Source organism: Notechis scutatus, chromosome 2 (assembly GCF_049901735.1).
Source record: "Notechis scutatus isolate UNSWTSFEM ecotype Mainland chromosome 2, rNotScu1.2, whole genome shotgun sequence".
Lineage (NCBI taxonomy): Eukaryota > Metazoa > Chordata > Lepidosauria > Squamata > Elapidae > Notechis > Notechis scutatus.
The window spans coordinates 49,980,106-50,003,801 of NC_142010.1; the positions used below are offsets into that span (position 1 = coordinate 49,980,106).

Below are 23,696 nucleotides of genomic sequence, written 5' to 3' on the forward strand. Positions count from 1 at the left end.
GGGTCCTAGAGAAGATAACCGTGACCTCTCTGAAATGGACTTGCTGGCCTGTGGGCTTCTTTCTTAATGGTTTGCACAGGGACTCTAAGAGAAAACTACAAAAGGATAAAGAAGTTAAATCCTCTAGTTCTTGAAAGACTCGGTTTCTTTGTTAAACAGAGCATTCCAACATACGCATGATAAACAAGACTAGTGTTTATCCAAGCAAATGTCATGTCTGTTTAAATCTCTGGATCAACTTTTGGGAAGCTTTGGAATGCCCTTCCCTGTAACACTTACTTCATACTAAATGCCATGAAAACAATATTATGTTTTTTTACCATATAAAATATACAGTGAAGATGTCTGCAAACATTTATGAAAAAATACAAAAAACAAATAAAATAGTTTCCTTTCTATACTATTTTATATTTTACTTTAAAAGATTTGTATGTTTATGGTCACCCACCTTAAAACAACTCAGCTGACAACAATAAAACTATAAAAACCATTTAAAAAACTAAAAACCCAGTGACTCAATCAATTTTCCAGGGTGCCCCAACAACCTTTTATAGGCTTTAACACTCTACCCCAGTACCTGAGTAAATGGCAAGGTTTTAATGGCCTTCAGGAACACTAAAAGAGTGGGGGCCTTCTGGATTGTTGAGGGCAATATATTCTATAAAGGAGGGGCAGCCACAGATAAAATCTACTTCCAAGGTTCCATTAGATGATAATGTTTCCAAGGGACCTCGAGCATCCCCTTCCTACTCAATCTAGTGGGATGGACAGATATGTCCAAAAAAAAAGGCAGTCCAGCAAACAGCCTGAACCTGGTCCTGGTCCTATGCTATGTAGAGGTGTAAAGATAATAATCAGAACCTTGAACTGCACCTGAAACAAAATTAGAAGTCTGTGCAGCTTGCATCACAGGTATGTAACAAGGGAAAATCTAGAGGTGCCCAATACCATGCATACCTCTAGGTTTCCCCATATTCTACCCATGTTGTACAACCCAAACTTTCACATCTTTGTCTAAATCTCTACTGCACAGCAACATTTCAAGTCTCCTCAGTCTTTTCTTATTCTGATGCTTAAGTAGATATATGGATTACCCAATATTGAATCAAATGATTACTATTGTTTTTGAACCCTGGGTTTGATCCTTCTTTAAATGAAATGGGCTGTATCATCTAAGAAATGAAAAAAGAGACAAGAGGAGAAAACAGATCAACTGTAACACTGAGCAAAAAAGGCAGACGTGGGTGTATACCTCAGACATGTTTACACGGCCTTCAAGGAACGAACAGTCTCCTGCATTGTGAGTACAAATGTGACGATATTTACACCAGTGGCAAGGGAAGGATCCATTCACACAGGACAGGCAGCTGTAAAAAAAAAAGGCATGCATTAATACTTTCAGAAACATCTTGATTATATAAGAGCTCATCTTTTTTCATTATTACTAGCAGTGTGTCATAAACAAAAGAGGCTCATGACAAAGATCCAGAAAGTTTTGACAATATATACAATAAGTGAAGAAGTGAACATCAGGGCAAGAAATGTAAAACTTGTACTATATACAATGGAACCTGTGGGGAAGATTTTATAGGTTAGGACAGTGGATTAACATCTGGATAGGGCCCTAAGTACTGACATCTCTATTGTTGCTAAAAGCCTCAATGACTTTCTGGCAAAATGTTTGCCATATAATACAAATCATAAAATGGCAATGGGAGAAACACATCATCCCTTAGGATCATAATAGGATATAGAGTGAAATGTCAATGAAAAATGTCCCTTACAGTGTCCTCCAAGTCTTTTTCCACAGTTTTATGTCCTTAGTTCCATGTTGAGACAACCGAGTTCACTACTGAATCAAAGACGAGAACACTATATAGAAGCTAAGACACCACCTTCAGTGACTGCAAACACAGAACTTTACAAATGTCACAGTTTAATATTCACATTCCTTAGCCCTTGTGTCAACCGCCTTCTCCTTTCTCCTCACTGGGGCCTCATAATGCTTTCCGTGTGATTAAATCTGTGTCCCAATGACCTCGGCTTCCAACTTGGCAGCATTACAATTCTTTCTTTCCATCGATATGCACTATGGGTTGAGAAACAGACTTTGTGCGCTTTATTTTGAGATGTATGAAAAGCAATTTAAATAAACAGATAGAAAAACAACAGAGTTTCATTGAGTGGAGAAAAATATTGCGTGGGGAGGGGGGATGCAGTTACCGAAAATCTGAGTCAGATTAACATTTGAAGAGTTGTTATAATAAGATTATATTTTTAACAACATACTACAGTATCTTCTATTATCTACTCATGTTGCTTCTGTGCATTCTATACCCTTCAAAAGGATGGAAGGCTGAGTCAACCCTGAGGTCCATCAAGATTGAATCACAGGCTGGACTTCCGGTTTGCAGGGCTTTGGCGGCAGGCAGGACTCCGCGATCGTGCACGGTTTCTGCCTGGGCTCGCCGCTGGAGCGTCCCGAGCCAGTTGGCTTTGGGGCTAAGCCACCCCGTAGAGGTGGCGAAGAGGGGGGAGATCCCAGCAGGGTCGAGGAAAGCCGCATCTTTCCTCCCCATCTGGCTAAACTCCCTTTCCCGAAGGTGGTAAGAGCGGCGGTCAGAAATGGCCGCCTCAAAGAAGCACTCATCCGGGAAAGAAAGTGCAGGAGGAAGTTAAGAAGTGAAAGTTTTGGCTGACTGGGATAAGAAGCAACAACTAAGGTATCCTGGAATTTAATTTTTTTAAAAAAGATACATCGCTCCCAAGGAAGATTCGGAAGCAGCGAATGAAAGTGAAAAGGGAAAGTTTTTTTTTTCACTCTCCTTCCTTACGTTGACAGCGAACAGAGATGAATGAGAAATTGGAAAAACCCGCTTTGGCATTAATAGGTAAACTGGATAATTAAATGTCATGGGGACAATAAGGATTTCTGAACACTAAAAAAAACAAAAACTTTTTTTTTTGCTGTAAGTGGGAAGGGAGAGGAAAAGAATAAGAGCAGGATTCGGAAGGAGGAGACTGCCTGGAATTTAAAAGAATCTGATTAAATCCTAACAAGACTTCTAAAAGATACATTTTAACTGGAACTTTGTAACTAAACAGTAACCCCAAGAAGAGAAAGTGAAAAAAAAAGAAAGTGTTAAAAGAAACAGCTTGTGTGTATTTGGATTGCTTGGTGACTTTGGGACTTTTGGAAATTATATTTGAATGACTAAAAACACTTGGGTGGTTGTTTGAAAACAATTTTTTTACAATGGCATCACTTGTGGATGAACTGAAAATGGAATTTAAAAAATACAAAGAAGAGGAACAAGAAGGGAAGGGCTCTCTTGGCTCTGTTTTTCAATTCTTAGAAATGGTGATCTGTACTTACGAGAAACTACAAGAAAAGACTGCACAACAAGAAGATTGGGACAAAGAAAAAGCCATCTTTAATGAACAAGTAACTTTATTTGGGGAAGAAAGGGGAAAGGAGGGAAAGAGAATGGAGAATTTAAGACCTAAAAAACAGCCAAAAAAGGGAAAAATAATGTGAAAAGTGGATATAATGTTAGAAAGCAACCGAAAAGGGGAATACAGAAGAGGGAAATGGAGGTGGAGAGACAAGGGGGTAAAAAGGGCAGAGAGAAGAAGCAAGGGAGGAAGGAAGGGAAGAGAAGCTACAAAGGTATGGAGCAAGATGTAAAGAAACAGGACTTATTTAGAGATAATGGGTAAAAACTTAACTGACAAAAGTGATTCTGCAAAGGTACATAAGATTGTATTGTTATATTTGTATTAGAAATAATGTTAGAAAATTTGAAACAACATATGATTAAAAAGTGGGATAAAATACTCAGTGTAATTCAGTGAAACTTTTGTGAACAAAATAAATGAAATGAAATAAATGAGAGAATTGAATTAGGAAGGAATGGGAACATTTTAATGATACAATGTTTTAAAATATAAGTGAAGTGTGGGGGGGGAAATAACTATGGAAAGTTTATAAGTGTTCCCATAGAAGTATGATACTTGTTTGAAAAGTAATGGGTAAAATGTTTAAGATTTAAATGAATATTAATATTAACGATAGATTTGAATTGGTATGGATTGTTGTTTTAATTATATTATATATTTATAATTTTTTCTCTTTTTAAAATATAGTGTATAATTTTAGAACGTACTAAGCAGAATCTGAATGGAGGTTATGTATTATACTAAGTGTTATAAATTTAGGGGAAAGAGATAAAGGCGTCATACTCCAATCAGTGATTACAGGAGAAATTTTGTTTAATGAGAAAGATAATAGACAGCTGGAAACAGGACAGACAAAGAATATAAGTATACTGATCTGAACTGAGATGAAATAAATAAAATTAAATTAAAAAAGTTAAAAGAGGGGAGAAGCTATATAGAAAATGTAGAATGGTAACAAGATATGGAATGGTATATAAAATGAGCATGAATTGGAATTTGTGTCTGTACGAAGAGATGTAACCCGGGATCAAACTGCTTTCAAAAAAGATGTTTTATGTTTTTATGTTTTATGTTTTGTTTGTTTATGTTTGTTTTTAAAAATCAATAAAAAATTTTTTTTTTAAAAAAAAGATAGAATCACAGGCTGTGGGCAGAGTGTTGCCTATAATAATGCATTTTAATCACAGCACCACCAGGGCTCAAAATAATTAGTGGGTTGTTGGTTTTTTTTGATAGATTAAGAATTCTTTAACTTCATTTTCCCCAATGTTCAAACCTATAATCTCAATTTTATTTATGAGTTTTTGATCTTCATTCCCATTTGTCTCTGTTTTGTTCACACCTGAGAGACAGATTCAGGAGCTCATTGGTAGTCTTTATTTGTGATATGTGTGAGGATGGGAAAGGAAGGGAAACAAACAGATGAAGTAAACAGACCTCTAGTTTCTGTTTTAAAATCAGTAGGAGCCTTCTTTCTCATACTGACAATAGTAAGGGCTGTTACTAATCCAGAAACATCAGATAAATAGAAATCATATTCCCCAGTTTCTGGTACACCAGGGCCCAATTATACCTGCAAAAACAGAATGCTACTATCTGGGTTTGCTGTAAATGTGTTATGTTTTCAATTGTCATCTTATTCAGGCAAATGTTTTTTATCTCAGCATTAGAGGAATGAAGATTTGTATGAGACCTGAGGAGAAGCAAAATCAATTCCCATATTTATATAGCTTTGGTGAGCAATGTGAATAAAGTCTTGTTAAGAAAAATAATCAGGAGATGGGTTGCCCTGACTGTAACTAGGTAATTCAAATCACAGTTAGTCATTAATCCACCCATGTTTAGCCCACTTTCTATAGTTGAGTAACCAAAGACTTAACAATTTGTAGAACTTTGGTGTTATTACTAAAGATACAAAAAAACAACTATTTTCTGGAAGTTTATTTGTGTTTTCATTCCCAAACCAAAAAACAGATTTAACAAACATGTTTATTTATCTCATCTATTTATATATCACATATATCCATACTTAAATACATGTGTGATTATGCATTTTTAAAATACCTAAAATGGTACAATCATAATTGGTGGCAAAATATTGAATAATTTCATTATCTGGGAAGAAACCATTAAATATTTTACATAAAAATGTATGAAGTTAATCCTTGCATATCAGATTCAAAAGATGTTATGTACCATGTGATGACAAAAACATTCAGCACTATGGGGACACCACTGGATTTCAGTGGGTACAATACAAAATTCTCAATTCCATGCACTCGCTTTGAACTCACTGGGCCATATAGCCTTTTCCAATTATTCATACCTGTTGCATCAGCAAATAAACCCCCATGAGGGAAAAACAAAAAAAAATGCCCAACTTTGTGTCAAAAGAAATATAGTAACAGAAGCAGTTAGATAAGATAGCACATAGATCTGACATCCAATCTCATCAGTGAAACATCAGCTGAACCCATTTTTGAGATGCCCACAAAAATCAACAGCTTTGAGAATAAATACAATGATTTTAATTGGGAGGGTATAGGAGACACGCATATTATTTTATTTCCACCTTCCACATTGTATAGTATTAATTCTGCTTGTCACAAGCAAAAATGTGTGTCAGTTATAAAGTACGCGAATGGCGATCAATGACTGAAAGTTGTGTGACAGTTGCAAATGTATATCTGTTGTGTGAAGCATGCAAACGGTGTGTGTGTGTGACACTGCAATGGCTGTAAATGCAAGTTTTGGTTTTACTACTGTTGTAACTTCAAATGATTGCTGCACAAGGTAGTGAGTATGCAAGGGCTATCTGCTTATAATACACATGTATTATATTTCTAGACTTTTGCTAAGTTCACTTAATGGGTAAGTTTAATGCAGCAATATTTATGTTTGAGAGATTAATAATGTGAAAATGAAAGTGAATTACTCCAGTGCCAACATTAATTCTTTAAGCAGGGATGAAATAATTCAATGTGAGGAACTAAACGCAACTTCAATTGGGGTTTATTAGTGGGTAGTCCTATGCACCAATCTCTATTACCATCTTCCATCCTTTTTTGGAAGTTTTTCCTCTGCCACTGCTAAGGAAAAAGAAATACTTTTCATCTCAACTGATCACCCTGGCAATATCCACTGAGATTTCTTATTTTATCAGAGTACAAGAGCCAGGGAGACTCTTCAAACTTCTATTGAGATCTGAATATGCTTCATTCAAAATTAAGCATTATAGCATGTTTGGGAGTTTATCCCCTATATCCATATGTCATCACTATCTGTTTATGTTTCAGCAGCAGGTTGCTTGACAGCCTGACACCATCTGTTCCATCTCTCCTTTTTCCTGGGGTGAACATTGTTTACTGAAAATATTCAGGGACTAAACATTTTTAACGTTTAGAGAAAGTAACTGCATTTCCACAACTTACATATTTGGTCAAACTGGCTCAACTCAGTCATAATAGGCTCAAGCCCAATCTTCCTTTCAAATATAAGTATTGTTTGAGAGGTAATACTCAAATCCTTTCATCTAGTTCAGGTAATCTCTTCACAAGTGACATTTCCAGCAAATAAAGCTGTAAATTGATTAATCTGATCTAGAATGAATGGAAAAATTCTGGGGGGCGGGGAGCTAGACCGAAGTACTATTTCCATCTCTGCTACAAAGTAGTACTTGAAATGTGTTAATTAAATTTCTGCTTGGGTTGTGAGTTGGCTAGACAGGATTTCACATTTTTGTAAAAAGCCCATTAAATCTAAGATAATGAGAGAATGGCAATACCATCCTTCAAAAGTTATGCTTTATATTTTTAGACAATTAAAGCCACTTTTGTTTCTTTTACTGCTGTCGTTTTAACTAGGTTTCACAGCATCTGAATTATGATCGATTCTCACGCTTGCCTGAGGTCAGGTTGGTTTGATTTTGCATTATACTGGATATTAATGTAATTCTGGAAGCAGGGCTATATAATATATAAAAAGCGCTATAAAAAAGGTTCTCAAAGCTTCATGGGAATATTGGAGGGCACAATGCCCTCTAGTGGAGAACATCTTTGCAACTTATTTTTAAGTATTTTCTCAAAATATCAAATAATCAGAGATGCAAAGCCTTTGCCTGCTAATTAGGTCTAAAAATATTCAAAAAAATGTGCAGTCCTACACAAACTTCTGGATTCTGCTATGTGAATCTTTCTTTTGCAGTCAAGATTACTGGGTGATGCAAACCAGAGTTTATGCTAGTTTATAGATGGTTTTGTTTTTTTTTGACCCAGTAGCCTCAATTACCTAATAGATGTTCAAGAACCACAAAGATCTTGATGTAATTGCAATATTTTCTGGCAGTCTCTGTCTACAAACCTACTTTCTTTATAGTGCTCTGTGAATGTATTTTGAGCAGAATTAGCAGAAGGGCCAAATAATGCCATCCAGCAGCAGTATGTATGAAAAAAAGTTTTTTCTAAAAAAGAAAAAAAAAAACCTTAAAAGTCAAAAGAGGTTGTGAACAATGGGATGCTTCATTCTAGCTGTCCCCACATAGGAAGAAAAAAATTAGGGTGAGATGAGTAAATTCACATAAATCCAAACAACATCAATATTTAAAAAACAAGGGGAAAACAAGTCTTTTAATTGCAAGGCTATCTTGCTGATTTTAGCAGTTTGGGGATCATTGTACCTGTGAAACTATCCGACGTACCTTTCTTCCATCTTTACAATACTGTTATTCCTTATTGCCAGCCTAATTTATGAAATGCTTTATTTCAATTCACTTAGAATACAATACTAAAAGAACAAAGATAGCACCAATATTATTTATGACTGGCAAAGATTCTGTAATAATACCCTTATTGAAATTTTCATACACAAATAATATATAATGAAAAATACTTCCGGTAAATGTGGACATACCCTAACCCTGACCCTCATTATTGCAGCTGTTAACTTAAATTAATGTATTTCCATGGCTTCCTCCACAGTCCAGATATAATAACAGAGCAGTTATCTGAGGAGCAGAAAACATTGTATCAAAGTTCCTTTTTACAGATACACATTTAAGGAGAAACACACTCATCTTGCAAGAGAGTTAGGCAGTCACCCAAGTAGGTGAGATCAGTGTAGAACTAATGCCACTTCAGTGGTCAAATGCACTAAAACTGGATTTATTACAAAGAACATTTAATAAACTCCCTCAAAACCAATTAACCAATTAATGTTCAGTACATTTGCAATGTTTTCACTTTAACATTGTACATTACATTGAAATATGCAACAAGATGCTAAAAGACTGAATTTTCTTGGAAAATGCAATCTTTAATATATGTCATGTTACATATTACTGAGTAATAACCCAAATGAACCTATAGACTCACAAACTATATACAAGTATTCACTTCACAGATTCCAATTAAAATTTTAGATAATCTACTGAGGAAATGATAAACCATAGTTGCTTGATTACATTTACAGAAAAAGTAAACATATTGTCTGTACTGAATGCATTACATCAAGTTCAATGTAACATACCCACAAGTATTTGTAGCATATGTAGATAAGAATATACATGAAGACTATTGAGTAGGGATGATTATAAACACCAGTGTCTGAATGATACACATACCCGGACAGGCTCTTGCCACTTGAGAATTTCCCATTTTCTGAATATGAAGCTTAAATACTAATGGAAAGAATTCCAGAATTAATATTCTTTCCTCAAAGTTCATATCATTAGGGTCCTATTCAGGTGTCACTTTTTAATTTCTTCTCATGTACAGATTTTACTGCATAGGATTGCTCCTGCAATGCTTACTTTTTATGTTTATAAAGCATGGGAAACAAGTTCTTTCTTTCATCTCTGATTTTTCAAGCTGACCATTCTTCTGTAGGTTTGTGCATGACTTTTCTGAAAAAGAGTAAGAGTCATGCACAAATCTAAAGAAGAAAAAGAATATAAGAGAAAGCAAATTATTTTTAAAAGATAGAGTGACAGAGGAAGGAATGGAGTGAGAATAGCCAGCTTTAAAGAAGTTTGGAAACAAAATGTAATTGAAATACAGGTAATCCTCGACTTACAACCACAACTGAGCATAACATTTATGTTGTTAAGTGAGACATTTATTGAGTTTTGACCCATTTTACAACCTTTCTTGTCATTGTTGTTAAGTGAATCAATGCAGCTGTTAAGTTAGTAACACGGTTGTTGAGTGAATCTGGTTTCCCAGTTGATTTTGCTTGTCAAAAGGTTGCAAAAAGTGATCACATGACCTTGGGACACAGCAACGGTCATAAGTATGAGGCAGTTGCCAAGCATCTGAAATTTGATCACATGATCATGGGAATGCTGCAAAGGCTGTAAGTGTGAAAAAAGGTTATAAACCACTTTTTTCAGAACAGTTGCAACTTTGAACAGTCACTAAATGAACTGTTGTAAGTCAAGGAGTACCTGTAATCTAATAAGGAAAATGCAGAAAGAAAGATTTGGGAGTGACTATTTGAATCAGTAGAACGTGATATGATGGGAGATACCAACTTTACTAACACACATACACCAGGGGTGGGATTGTACCTGGTCGGACTGGTTCTATAGAACCAGTTGTTACGATTCTGCGCAGTTTGGAGAACCAGCAAATCATGCCACTGGCTGGACCCTCCCCTCCCCACCCCTACCCACTCACCCCAGGAAACAAGTCATGCCTACCTAGTCACATGACTACTAAGCCACACCCACAAATTAGGCCACACCCACACAACTGGTTAAGAAATTTTAATCCCGCCCCTGACATACACATATGGTTACTTTAATATACTTTTGATGTGCTTGGTAAGTAACTACATAAATATTGTAACTTTTTAACATTTTGTTTGTTGAATTTCTAGAGCGTGTCAAATTTTTAAACTTTTAATTTCCAAACATTAGGAACGTTCAAAAGTTGTGACATGCCTTGAGGATTGTAAAGCTATTTTGGTTACTGTAATATAATTTAGAGGTGCTTGGTAAATAACTACATAAATATCATAACTTTTTAACATTTTGTTTGTTTCATTTGTTCTAGTAACTCACAGGTTTCAATACTGTAATGTACTCTGGTTGCAGAACAGAACTCCAATGCCAAAATCACATCAGACAGTTTATAGTCAAGACAACACAATAAAGCTCTAAAAACACATATTTTTAAAAAGGGATTATTTAAATAGGCAAATAATAATTTAACTCTGGTTAATTGTTAGTTTTAATGGCTAGTTTAAATATCTGTTTTTACTTTTATCTTTCTATCATGAAGTGCCAAGAGACATTGGTTGTCAGCAGTAAAACAAGCTTAATTAATTGACTAACTGATGTTATTTGATTTTTGACTGCCTACCTCAAAGATAAAACATCCTATAAAATATAATTTTTTTCAAGAATCAGTTACAAGGTAGGGAACATTATTCGTATTCTCTAATACAGAATTCCTTTCTTACAAGGAAGAGAATCAACATCTGTATGGACAATTAGGTTGATCTTTGATCTGCTATATAAGAAGCCTACTGGTTGGTACATCATGCTACAAATATCTTCCTAATTCTATTAAGAGACAATGATTTGGCGTTTTTCATCTGCTCTTATATTACTTCTGGCTGGAAGAAGTCATCATTGTTAGATGGTGAGGTTCCTGTCAAAACGGCTTGTCTCTGAGATACAGTCAACAAAATGGCTGTCAGTTTGGAAATCCATTAGGACAGTCAGAAGGCTAAGGGCACACAATTTATACTTCTAAATGTATGGTTTTTTTACAGGTTTATTGTGTCATAGCAGAATGCATTACTATTCAGTGAACATCAGGGTTAAACTAGACTGAGAAGCCATCTAACAAGAGAATGATTCTCGGCATCTTACACTTACAAAGAAAAAGAACATCCTATGCACCCAGACAAAAACATATGATGCTGGATGGTATTCCCTTATCAGAATAAGAAAATGAATGAAGTTATTTTGGAAAGATAAAAATGTTAAGGAAGACATAGAAAACTTGGCTCGTATATTTTGGTTAAAATATTTTGATCTCTCAAAATCAATGCTGTCAGGTCAGGCAGTCATCTGTTCTGATAGTGCTATTTTAAATTCTGGATTAGACATAGTAAAATTATTATCCCTTTATGTAATTTTAGAGGAAAAATTGATCTGGTGTGCATTACTGAGATTTTACTGGATGGGCATCTCACCAGCAATGCCTTTTTGGATATTTGGTCCAAACGTCATTGAGGGTGGAAGGCTGTTGGAGAGCTGGGGCTGCTAACATTATAGAGATCCCCTTGCCTCTCGCTGAAATCTAACACTAATTCTGAAACCATGTACTTGGTTGTTAAGGAAGAGAAATAGGGCAGTCTGGTGTTAAAGATAGCCAGGTAAAACAGCCCCATGTATTATTTTTCATACTTCCTGGCACTTTACCTGGCTTAGCTGGCTGAGGTAAATCTAAGAGATCGATGTTGGAGAGCCCCAGTAGGTTTAGGAGTCTTCAAGATTCATGCTAAAGGTTCCTTCACAAATCTAATTCAGAATGTCATGGTCCTGACACTTACAGAACTTTTGAGTTCATCTAATACAAGGGTCTTCAAACTTGGCAGTTTAAGACTTGTGGACTTCAACTCCTAGATTTCCTGAGCGAACATGACTGGAGAAGGAATTCTGGGAGTTGAAGTCCACAAGTGTTAAAGTTGTCAAGTTTGAAGGCCCCTGATCTAATAGTTTGACACATATAATAGGTCAACTTTTGATTCAATTTTTTTTCTTGACAACTTGGCAAAGAGAAGGGACTCTATATGTATGTGGGGAGATTAGAATTGATTTGAAAAGGGCAGACCACTTTCTCTTGACTTTCAGACTAGTATTGACAGAAGGATTCCTGAATGTGTAGAGCAGGGGTGTCAAACTCATGTCCCGCAGGCCAGATACATCATGCATTGGCCATGACCACCCTCCAGTTTAGCAAAGGGGAAAAAAGTTGCAATACATCATCACATGATGACACATAACGCCAGGAGTTTGACACCCCTGGCGTAGAGTATTATCCTGCTAGCAAGACTAATGATCCTGTCAAGGGTCTTGTCAAGTCATGCAAACATGAGACAGAAAGGGCCACCAATACAAATACTCCTCGGCATTTTCTTTTCTTTTCCTTTTCTTCTTTGCTCTATACTGTAATAGGATAAATCTTGATATTTTCTATTATTTTCTTATTTTATTTATTACTTTATTTGTATCCAGCTTTTATTAATTTTGCAAATAGAGATAGAGAATGTATCCAATATACCTTCTTCCGTCTGTTGTTCCCACAACAACTTTCTGAGCTATGCTGGGCTGAGAAAGAGGGACTGGCCCAAGATCACCCAGCTGGCTTTCATGGCTAAGGTGAGTCTAGAACTCATAGTCTTCTGCCTGGGGCTTAACCAGTAAACCAAACTGGCTCTCAATTTCAATGCAAATTTCAATGCAAACATTTTCAGTGCAAATTTCCATGTATTTAATAATGTTTATAATATGATTAAATTTATGAATATTTCTGTTATTTATAAAGCTTAAGCAAAAAGTAAAAACTCTATCAATATTAATAGTGTTTTGGGATCTCAAAATGGCAAACACAAAATTATTTAACTGCTCATTCAAAATTGAGCATAACATAAAGCTACAGATTATAGAACGGAACATGGAATCATTGGCATGAATTATAAAGGTGAATAGTAGAAAATTAAAGAGAGAAAGTGTGCCTAGGAAACTTGATCTGTCTGCATATAATCAAAATGTAAGATTAATGCTCAGAACAATTTGATACACATCGCCAGAGGAACAATGAAAAGAAATAGGAGACACTGAAAACTGGAGCAGCCCCCCAAAAATGTGAACATTTCAAAGAGGAAAAGATCCAAGTGGCTTTCAGTACAAACTATCACAATAGTCAGGAAAAAAAGGAGCATGAAAGCCTTGGGCAACAAACAGAACAACACAGACTTTCAACATCAAGCAAAAAGGGATAAGGATTCTTGATGAAGACATCTAACAAGCAGAAGTAAATAACAAAAACAAGAGAATGACAGGTGCTTTAAAAGACTGGAGAAATCACAAGAAAATATATAGCTAAGATAAGTCATCAAGTAATCATGGAAGTGAACTGAGAGAGGCAAACGAGATTAAAGGAAGATGAAAAGAATGTGCTGAAATCCTTTACGGATAGGATTACAGAATGACGTAGAGAGAATATATTCAATAACTGACACTTCTAGAAAGCTGCCAAAAGTACAAGTACCAAGTTCAAAAGGAAACTTAACTGATCAATTTAAATATTTAGGCAAAGAGGCAGTTAAAGTGCTAGCATCCCTATGTCAACAAATATGGAATAAGACTATGCTGCTTAAAAGTTGAAATATATTAATATACCTATAATACCAAAAAAGAGAGATAAAAGATAATGTACAAATTAATGTACAAATATATCTAAAGGGTTTGTTTGTTTGTTTGTTTTTAAAAAGAATCATATATGGAGAAATATCAATAACAGATTTCAGAAAAGGCAGAGGGAGATATCATATAGTTAACTTAAGATGGATATAATGTAGAACATTCAGCAAAACCTTTGATTGTGTAGTTCATGTCAGTCAGAGTGTAAAATATATTAAGGTCAATAAAGTGCCTTATTCTTCTTCTGGAGAACCAGGTTCATAATAACCAGATGGTTCAGAATATGGATGGGAGTGAGACAAGGATGCACATTATCCCCACATCTTTTCAACTTATACCGTAAATATATTTATATGGATGGTAGGCATGGAAGAAAAGCTGGAATTAAAGATGAAACTCTACTCTAAAGACAGATATGTCAAACTCAAGGCCCATGGGCCAGATCCAGCCCACAATCTGGTTAGATCTGGCCCGCAGTGCTGTACTGGAGACAGCGAGGGGCCGACCTCTGCTGCCTTGGTACTGGTTCACCATAGCCTGGCTGGGTGCTCCGCTGGGCATGCGCACAGGAGGTGGCGAGCATGCGGGGGATGGTGTGCAGCTGACCTGTAATGAACACTGTCTTGCCCCACAGGCTGATCATTTTGTCGGTTGTAGTACAGCAGCGTATAAAGCCCCAGTAGCAGTGCCGTGCCCACCACCAGCACCTCTGCAGCCTGCAAGTGCTTCCCTTTCACCAGGATGGCCCCCACCCTCCACATTTTAGCGACCTCAGAAGGATAGTAGGCTGAGTCAATCTTCCTTGTGTGTCTAATCACACTTGGTCAATAAAGAATTAATTCATTAATCCCCTCAAATGAAGTCCTGGAATTCTAGAACTTGATTTGTTCTCAATTTGTCTTTGTCCCTTCCAATACCATTCTTCACAAACTTTAACAAGTCTTTTTTGTACATCCAACATAAATTATCCAGGACACTCTTGATTTGGTAAAATATCAACTGGTTTCATCTATGTATCATTGTAGCATCTCCTTCCATATCATACCCATAGCTCATCATTTTTAAATCCACTGTCAAATCAGATTCAATCCTATCTGGAAAAGAGTGTTCCTTTTCCATATCAGTTTCTAAACAAAATATGTCTATAATGACAGACATTTTTAAAATTCACAGTTAAGTGTGAGTTCTACTTCAGCCTTAGGCATACAAATCTGCTGGGCGGCTTTGAACTAGTCACTGTCTCTCAGGCCAATGTACCTCACAGGGCTTTTGTTGTTATGAAAATAACAAGAGGATGGAGTATTAAGCACTGCCTTGAGTTATTTATAAAAATAAAAGCAGGATTTTAAAAAAACCTCTAAAAACATTGTTCACAAATATCCTCCAATTTTAAAGAATTTTGCTACATTCTATATTAGTAAGTGAAACTCACATGCTTTTTCCTTTTGATTTTAATTTTTAATTCCTTCTGGTTCCTCTAATGTCCAACCTTCAAAATCCCATCTTTTCCTTCTCCTTCTACCTCTCTCTCCCTCCCCCCCTCACACACACACACACACACACACACTTCAAAACAACAGCATTTTTCCACAGTGCTTTAAATCTGCCAGCAAACCTGCCAGAGACTACACTAAGTTTCCTTGTGAAGAGTAGCTGTCTGGATAGTTCATGGGCAATCCCAGTCCTCTCCTTGTCTAGAGAGGAATTGCTAAGATTTGACTTTGCACTTCAATTCTTCATTCTGCCACAGTCATTAACTCCACTCTCAGGGAAACTATCATTAATTTGCCATTTCTTTCCCAGAAGTGCCAATTCCTAGTATCCTGACCATTCATCTCACTTAAACCATAAAATTAGGTGAAATTAAGCCAATCCTATTGAACAGTACATACCCTGATCGTTACATTCCAAGATAAATACAGCTGAGTCTTTTCTATTTTTCTATGAGTCCTTCACATCACATACTATCTGCATTTTTAAACTGGAATATTAAAGACTAAATAATTCAGACAAAGAAAGCAGATGTTCTACCACTGAGCTACAGCCCTTACCCACCGAGGGTTGCCTGCTAAATAGCAGCTCGTGTAGAACAATGTAGTCTGTCATCAAATGGCAACAGTTGCCAGGAAAAAAAAAATCACATTAGAGTCCACACACTTAATTCTTGTGGATATATTGTATGTCTTCACACATAGTCTTCCAAACCCAATTCAGAGTTTGATTTATGAAATCTTAACAGCCCCTTTGTATCTTCTGAAATCTATTTCTAAATCTGACAAAACAGTATTTTCCTAACTATTCTGCTTGCTAAAACTAGATACCACTAACCCTCTAACTTATTCTTTTATTAGATAAAACCCTCCTTTTGGAAATCTGTCAAAGTCACAATTTAGAATATTTTCCAGGGTTTTCTTTGTTTCCAATGGTGCTATAGAAAATGCACAAGCAGATTTACATTTTGCAAATGTTAGGATGAAAGAAAGCAAGGGTATTTTATACACTATGATCCCAAATCTATTTTTCCCCAGTCCAGTATATTTGTCTTGCAAATATTCTGAGATTTTGGAGAACATCATGATAGTTCTTCAGCTGATATCAACTAACTGTGCCAGCTTTACTGAAGCAGCTCCAATTTGCCCAAGTTACTGAGAAGACCCCCTCTAATAATTTGAAATTTTAATCCATCTATAGGAGAAAAATAACCCAATGCTCAAATTCTTAAGTTTTAATCCCAAAGCATAATGTCCAAATACAGAAGTTGTAAGAAGTAACTCTAAAAAGTAACTTTGAAAAATCATATGAAGTATCTCAATGCTCAAGTTCCTAGCATTTGACCTGAAGTAACACTGCCCAAATGTAAAAATCATAATTCATGGAGATAAGTAAACTCCAAAAGAAGACTAACTGAAGTTTAGGGACTGTTTAAGGACTGCTCCTGATACTGGGATTTATCCATTTTAAAAAGAAATATTTTACAGATTTCCCGCTGAAAGAAGTCTGAAATCTGGAGTAAAAATATATTAAATACAAGTATATGCTTATTTATACTTGCTGGTTAAATTTCTCTCTAAAAGAAGTCTGAAAACCAGAGTAAAAATATATTAAATACAAATATATGCTTGTTTATACTTGCTGATTAAATGTACAGTATCATGCTGCCAGGGATCAAATGTATTTTAAAAAAATCCAGACCAAAATGCATGATATTGGTCCCCCTTTCATAACTCCATATTTAAAAGTTGTGAACCAAGTGTTTTATTTTAGTTTTAAGGGTTTTTTTTTTTATATTTCTGAAATTGCAATGTAGCTACACAGGCTTTTTCCAATATGTTTCCAATCATGACAGCCAGACTAAAGAAGATTCCCACACAACTTGTTTATTGTTCGCAGGGGTTTTTCTGATAGCAGTAATACAAGCTCCTATATTTTTATAATGCTTCCTCAGAAAGGTACCATCAATTCCCCCAAAATGTGGACAATACGTACATATTTCAAGAAACAAAAGGTTTTCTATAAGCACTGCTTAGCATGATGTACAATATAATCTTTGTGGTAATTCAGTTTCTGCCTAGCTGAACCTCCTTGGATCTCCAGACTTAAGTAAAATCTGTTCTTCAGTCCATCAAGCTTGTACACAACATATTGTCATGTTCCTTGACAAGCATTTTGATATATTAGGATTCGGTTAAAAATGGTCTCACAGGCAAAACATTCAGTTATAAGTAAATAACTGACAGAATGAATACAAAAGTAGTGTTTTTCAAGTCACAGGTGTTTGCTACCTTCTATAAATTAGCTACCTTCTATAAATTAAAAACCATAAATAATCATCTTGTGGCAACCTGCCTAGAACATGTCCATTAAGTGCCTAATACACCATCTGGAAAGTGATCATGTCTAAACATATCCAAGAGAAGTGTAAGTATCAGAAAAAGACCAATATTGGTACTCTAGATTGTATCACAAAGCATGCAACCGTAAGAGATGTCTACTACCCTTTATTTATCATCACATATCTTTTTATGTGACATTACTTAATCAAACTGCTCCGCTATTCACTTTGCTAGAGAACACACAGTACTGTAGGAGATATAAAAGAGTTTCTTAGTACTAGTTGCTGAGAATACATAAAAGAAAACAGCTGCTGCCTTAATACATTTGAAAGTACCCAGAGGTATTCAGATGGCCATGCATGTTGAAAAAAACCATGCTAGACCAAGAATACTTGGATCAAATTAACCACATAACCTTTAATGTCCATTCTGAATGTTACATATAAGTGACACTTGTACTTACTAGATTTTTTCAAATCTCACCTTTATTACTTTATAAGTAACACAAGGCAGTCAACATACATAATATTATTTCCTCCTATTTTCCCCACAACAACAAATCTGGAAATTGAGTTGGACTGAGAGAAAATGACCGGCCCAAAGCCACCCAGCTGGTTATCATGCCTGAGGCAGGATTAGAATTCAGTCTTTTGGTTTCTAGGTCTGGATCTTCACTAACTGATTCCAAACTGATTCTCTTTTATTTATATGAAATAAATATATGAATAAACAATAGTATGCACTAAAAGCAAATGCTCAATGTGTGTGTGTGTGTGTGTGTGTGTGTGTCCGTGTGTATCTGCACTATATTGACAAATTAGAAGCAAAAATTGCTTAGAATTTAATTTATGTCCACTACGTTACTTTTAGAAATGATAACAGATCTTGCATTCTTCAGCCTAGAAAACAAACTAATGCATGCTTCAAGTTTACAACCTACTGAATGTTCAAAGGCAGATTCAATGAAGGAGAAAGAAAGAGCATGTTGTTTTCAAAAAATATTTCAAACATACCAGTTTTCATTTAAAAAAACTGTTTTAAAATATTGTCTAAGCAAATCCTGTAGCAAGAAGCAAGCTAAATTATGTAAGGTTGAACAGAGATTTAATTGGCATACTAACTGATTGCAAGTTAATATACAATGACAAACATTTATTTATGTATTTGTTTTTCAGTGAACTTATTTGATTGGACTTCTTTCTTTATGATGAACCTCAAAGTCAGATGACAGCAAAGGAACTCATTGTAAACAACTCGTGCTATCAATATTTCTAAAGTGATTTTATAAATATTAATACAAACCATAATTTGCTTTTTAAAATAATTCATCTAAAATTGAAATTCAATCTTATCATAAATCAGCAACAGTGGCTGTTTATTGCAGAGGTTTTTTGGCTCTTTTTTACTTTTTGCATATATTAATGTTTAAAAACAGCATCCTTATTGTGCCTTTCTTGAACAAAACATACTTTTTATTGTCTCTTTTATAAAGCCACTTTTGTTTGTGTTCATACACATGTAAAAATGTACACCTCAATGAAATATCTTTAGACTAAAATATCAAACAAAGAGAAACCAAATCTGAAAAAAAAAAACATCATTTTCTCCAAAAAGGATCAAGATAAAAAAGAAAGTCCTGCTCAAAAATCTGTCTCCTTCCCTGCCTATACAATCCACCCCTTTACTTTACTATTCAGAAGCCAAAATATGTTCTCTAAAGCTTCGTTTCTCAACCTTGGAAGCTTTTAAGATGTGTGGACTTCAGCTCTCAGAATTCCACAGCCAACATGGGAATTCTGGGAGTTGACATCCACACATCTTAAAGCAGCCAAGGTTGAGAAACACAGTTCCAAAGGAACTGTCGGTGTACTGATTTCCCAGTTGTAGCCTTGGCATCACTTCTCTGTCCGGAAAAGCTACAATGGACTTTCCTACGTGCATATTTTACACTCCGCTGCCCAGATCAGAGTTTTGACTATTCTATTTTGCTATCCAACTTTTATACCCTAGACTAGAGAGTTCTCTTGGATGCAGGAATTTTCACAGGAAACAAGTGTGGGCACGTTCCCCCTTTCCTGCCCAGCAGATCTAGTATCAAGTAATAGATTATACTGCAGGTATGTTAAGCACCTCTTAGGCTTCTAGCATCTCAATATATCCTTCACTTTCCTAAATATTAAAAAGAAATCTTCCCTAAAATTATTGTCACAGCATTTGGCAACAGAACTTAAAATATCTCAAAGATGCTTTTTCAAGAGTTTAGGGTTGAGGTTAGGATTGAGGTTAGGGTTAGGGTTCAACTGAAGAACTGACAAGCTGAACAAGCTTCTTGGATGATAAGTGAAACGTCTTCAAAGAAAAACTAGAAAGTCCAGTTGCCTCTTGAAAAAGCACCATAGGGACAACCATGACCTGAATCATTGAGAATCTCCATAGGATTTAAAATAGTTACTTTGCCTATGAAAATAATTTGTCAAATATTATAGAAACATAGCTCTATTATGCAACCACAAATACAGCCATCCCAACATGTAAGCAAGATATTGAAAGCAGACAGGAAAGGCCCCATGTAAAATTCATTTATTTCAATGATGCTTACGCAAACACCTCTCAATATTCATAATTTTCCAATTCATCATTTCAGCCCACCAACCAGCCTCCCCAACAAATAAATATTTAGTAAGAAAAAGATTCAGACTGGCCCTATTAAGTGTTTTTGTGATAACTACCCTGTTTCTCCAACAATATGGCCTCCCCCAATAGGAAGTCCCAGCATGTTTTATAGGCATGAAATGAAATTAAGCCCCTCCCCCAAATTAAGGCCTATATTAAAACATGCAAAATGGGGGGGAATGGTGGGGGGGGGCTTGCCGTTAGGAAGTACTTTGGTTGCACACCTGGATATGGTGCTGCCTGCGTTGACCCCAATATGAAGTGCCCCACCAATGACAAGGTCAACATCCAAGCCATGACTGCCTGCCCGCCCGAAGATGCAAGGGGGGGGGGAATTAAGTCACCCCTGAAAAGATGGCCTAGCCATTTTTTGGGGGCTCAAAAAAAAATAAGACCCGGCCTTATTATATGAGAAACACGGTAGCTAGTTGTTGGAAAATAAACCTTTGGCTCAGTCTGAGGTCCTAAGAGCTCTGGAACAGGTTTTCATTGAAGATATTCCTGTACTTGGCTCCATTCAGCTTTTCCTCAATCCTGATGAGTCTCCCAGTCCCTGCTGTTGAAAAACACACCCACAGCATTATGCTGCCACCACCATGCTTTACGATTGGGAATGGTATTGGGCAGGAGATGAATGGTGCCCAGTTTTCTTCAGATGCAATGTTTAGAATTGAGGCCGAACAGTTCAATCTTGGTTTCATCAGACCTGATAATCTTGTTCCTCACAGTTTGAGAGTCCTTCAGGTACATTTTTGCAAACTCCAAATGGACTTTCATGTGTTTTGCACGGAGCAGAGGCTTCCATCTAGACACTCTACCATAAAGCCCAGATGGATGGAGAACTGCAGTGATGGTTGTCCTTCTGGAACTCTGTCCCATATCTTCACAGGATCCCGGAACTCAGTCAGAGTGACTATTGGGTTCTTGATCACCTTTCTTACTAAGGCCCTTCTCCCCCAATTGCTCAGTTTGACCGGGCAACCAGCTCTTGGAAGAGTCTTGGTTGTGCCAAACATCCTCCATTTGAGAATTATGGAGGCCACTATGCTCTTAGGAACCTTCAGTGCAGCAGAAATTTTATTGTAGCCTTCCCCATATCCATGCTTTGCAATAATCCTGTCTTTGAGCTCTGCAGGCAGTTCCTTCAACCTAATGATTTTGTTTTGCTACAACAAGCATTGTCAGCTGTGAGGCCTTCTATAGAGAAGTGTGTGACTTTCCAAATCATGTCCATTTAATTTACCACAGGTCAACTCCAATCAAGGAGAAGAAACATGCCAGCAACAATCAAGGGAAATGGGAGGCACCAGACCTAAATTTCACATGTTGTTGCAAATGTGTGGTCTGACTACTTATGCCAATGTGATCTTTCAGTTTTTTCTTTTTAATAAATTTATAGACATTTCTAAAATTCTGTTTTCACTTTGTCATTATAGGGTACTGAGTGTAGATTAACGAGGGGGGAAAAACTTCAACACCTGTAGAATCAGGCTGCAGCATAACAAAACTGACAAAAGTGAAGGGGGCTTGAATACTTTCTGAGTGCCCTGGATATACCACTTCATAGTGCTTTAGAGCCCTCTCTAAGCGGTTTACAAAGTCAGCAGTTACATTGCCCCCAACAATTTGGGTCATCATTTTACCAATCTCAGAAAGATGGAATGCAGAGTCAATCTTGAATCGAATTTCTGGCAGTCAGCAGAATTAGCCTGCAATACTTTATTCTAACCACTACACCACCACGATTCTTTGCTATGCGATCTCTAAACTCTATGCAGGAATTAAGAGCTCTCATAGATGTACCAACTTTAAATAATACTGCCAATCATGTATCTGCATCCCCACGGGAAGCGCTGTTCTTCCAAGAATTAAGGCATCTTTCCCCATTAACTAATCTTTTCAATTTATGTTCTAAGTCTATGTAATACTGATAAACGAGTTTTGCGAACTAAATTTCACAAGATCACTCAAAGAATATAAATACCAAACATCCTAAGGAAATGTATATAACTATCTCTATAGAATCAACATGTGGTTTTAATTAAATCATTTGTTATAAAAGTACATACATGCAGCTTTGGTTGCCTAGTTTTTGGGCCAAATCATATTTTATCAGCCAAGCAATGGTATAATTTTCCTTAAAATAAATATGTCAATCCTGAAAACAGTGTCTGACTTTTCCCTCGTTTGATTGCTTTTACTATACACTATTCATAGCCTTATTTCAGAGCGAGTCCAAAAACATTCAGAATAACAAGTATTTTAGGTTACTTACGATTGATGAACACTACAGTTGTAAAATACAAAATCCACAGATGCAAACTTCTTCCCTGTCTCTTTGGATTTAAGATAAAGCTTTACCACTCGCTTATCACCTAGAAAGAAAACAAAGCAAGCACAGAGATCAACAAACTGGTGATCGACATGGATATCTGTGAAAATAAAGACTTTTAATTTGACTGGATTGGAATAAATAGTTCTGACTGAACTGAGAAATAGTCTCAGTGAATACAAAGACATGAGAAAACATTAATCATGGAGGAACAAGATCCATCCAAACCACTTTTCTTCTTTCTAGATAACTTTAATGGTTTAGAGAGAAAGTAATCTTGCTTAGTGCAAAACTAAAAAAAAAAAAAAGCTGGTGAAAGACTCTGATAATAGATCTTTAACTGCCTACTGCAGAATTTATATTTGGCATTCTCCACCTTAAATACCTCTCTAGATCTAATCTGGAAACTTTCTGAAGATGTAATTGGCAAAAGTGTCTGATTGAATTTTTTAAAAAATGGGGAACCAAAAGATTTGTAGCAAATATACCTCAATGAAAAATTAGCTTCAGCAAATCGCTGGATTGGTCTCAAGCTACTCTATCCAAGTTAGTATATCCAATGACTTTTTCAGACCCTCCATTAATATGCATCTCAATTATTGCCCTTCTTTCTTTGTTTACACATTACCTCTCCCTCAGGCCAATATGGTATATTTTAAGGAATTTAGATTTCTCTATTGCAAAAACAACCCGAGTATCTGAGGTCAGAATAGATTATACCATCTGAACAGAAGAACTAAATTATCTGCCTTCCATCTAGGGACAGAAACAACAACGTATTTTTAGACAGTGCTTATTATTACAGAGAGCAATCTTTTCCAACCTTGGCAGCCCTGGGGAATTCAACTAGGTGTTGAAGTATACACATCTTCACATTGCCAAAATTGAACAATTCTGACCCTGGGAAGAAGGGTTTTGTAATGGAATAAAAATATTACAAGAAGTATAGACTCATAAAAATAAACTG

At 36.1% G+C, this 23,696-nt stretch overlaps 1 protein-coding gene across 7 annotated transcripts in view; it reads right to left on the bottom strand.

Moving 5' to 3' along the window:
- The window catches only part of PLXNA1 (plexin A1), a 403,477-nt gene that overhangs the window by 154,442 nt on the left and 225,339 nt on the right, over positions 1–23,696 (bottom strand). For all 7 annotated transcript variants that reach the window (XM_087954683.1, XM_087954678.1, XM_026678138.2 and 4 more), the window contains exons 8-9: positions 22,673–22,772; positions 1,253–1,367 (exon numbers count right to left, since the gene is read on the bottom strand). In XM_087954683.1, the coding sequence (XP_087810809.1) occupies positions 1,253–1,367; positions 22,673–22,772 (215 nt within the window). The remainder of the gene's footprint in view (positions 1–1,252; positions 1,368–22,672; positions 22,773–23,696) is intronic.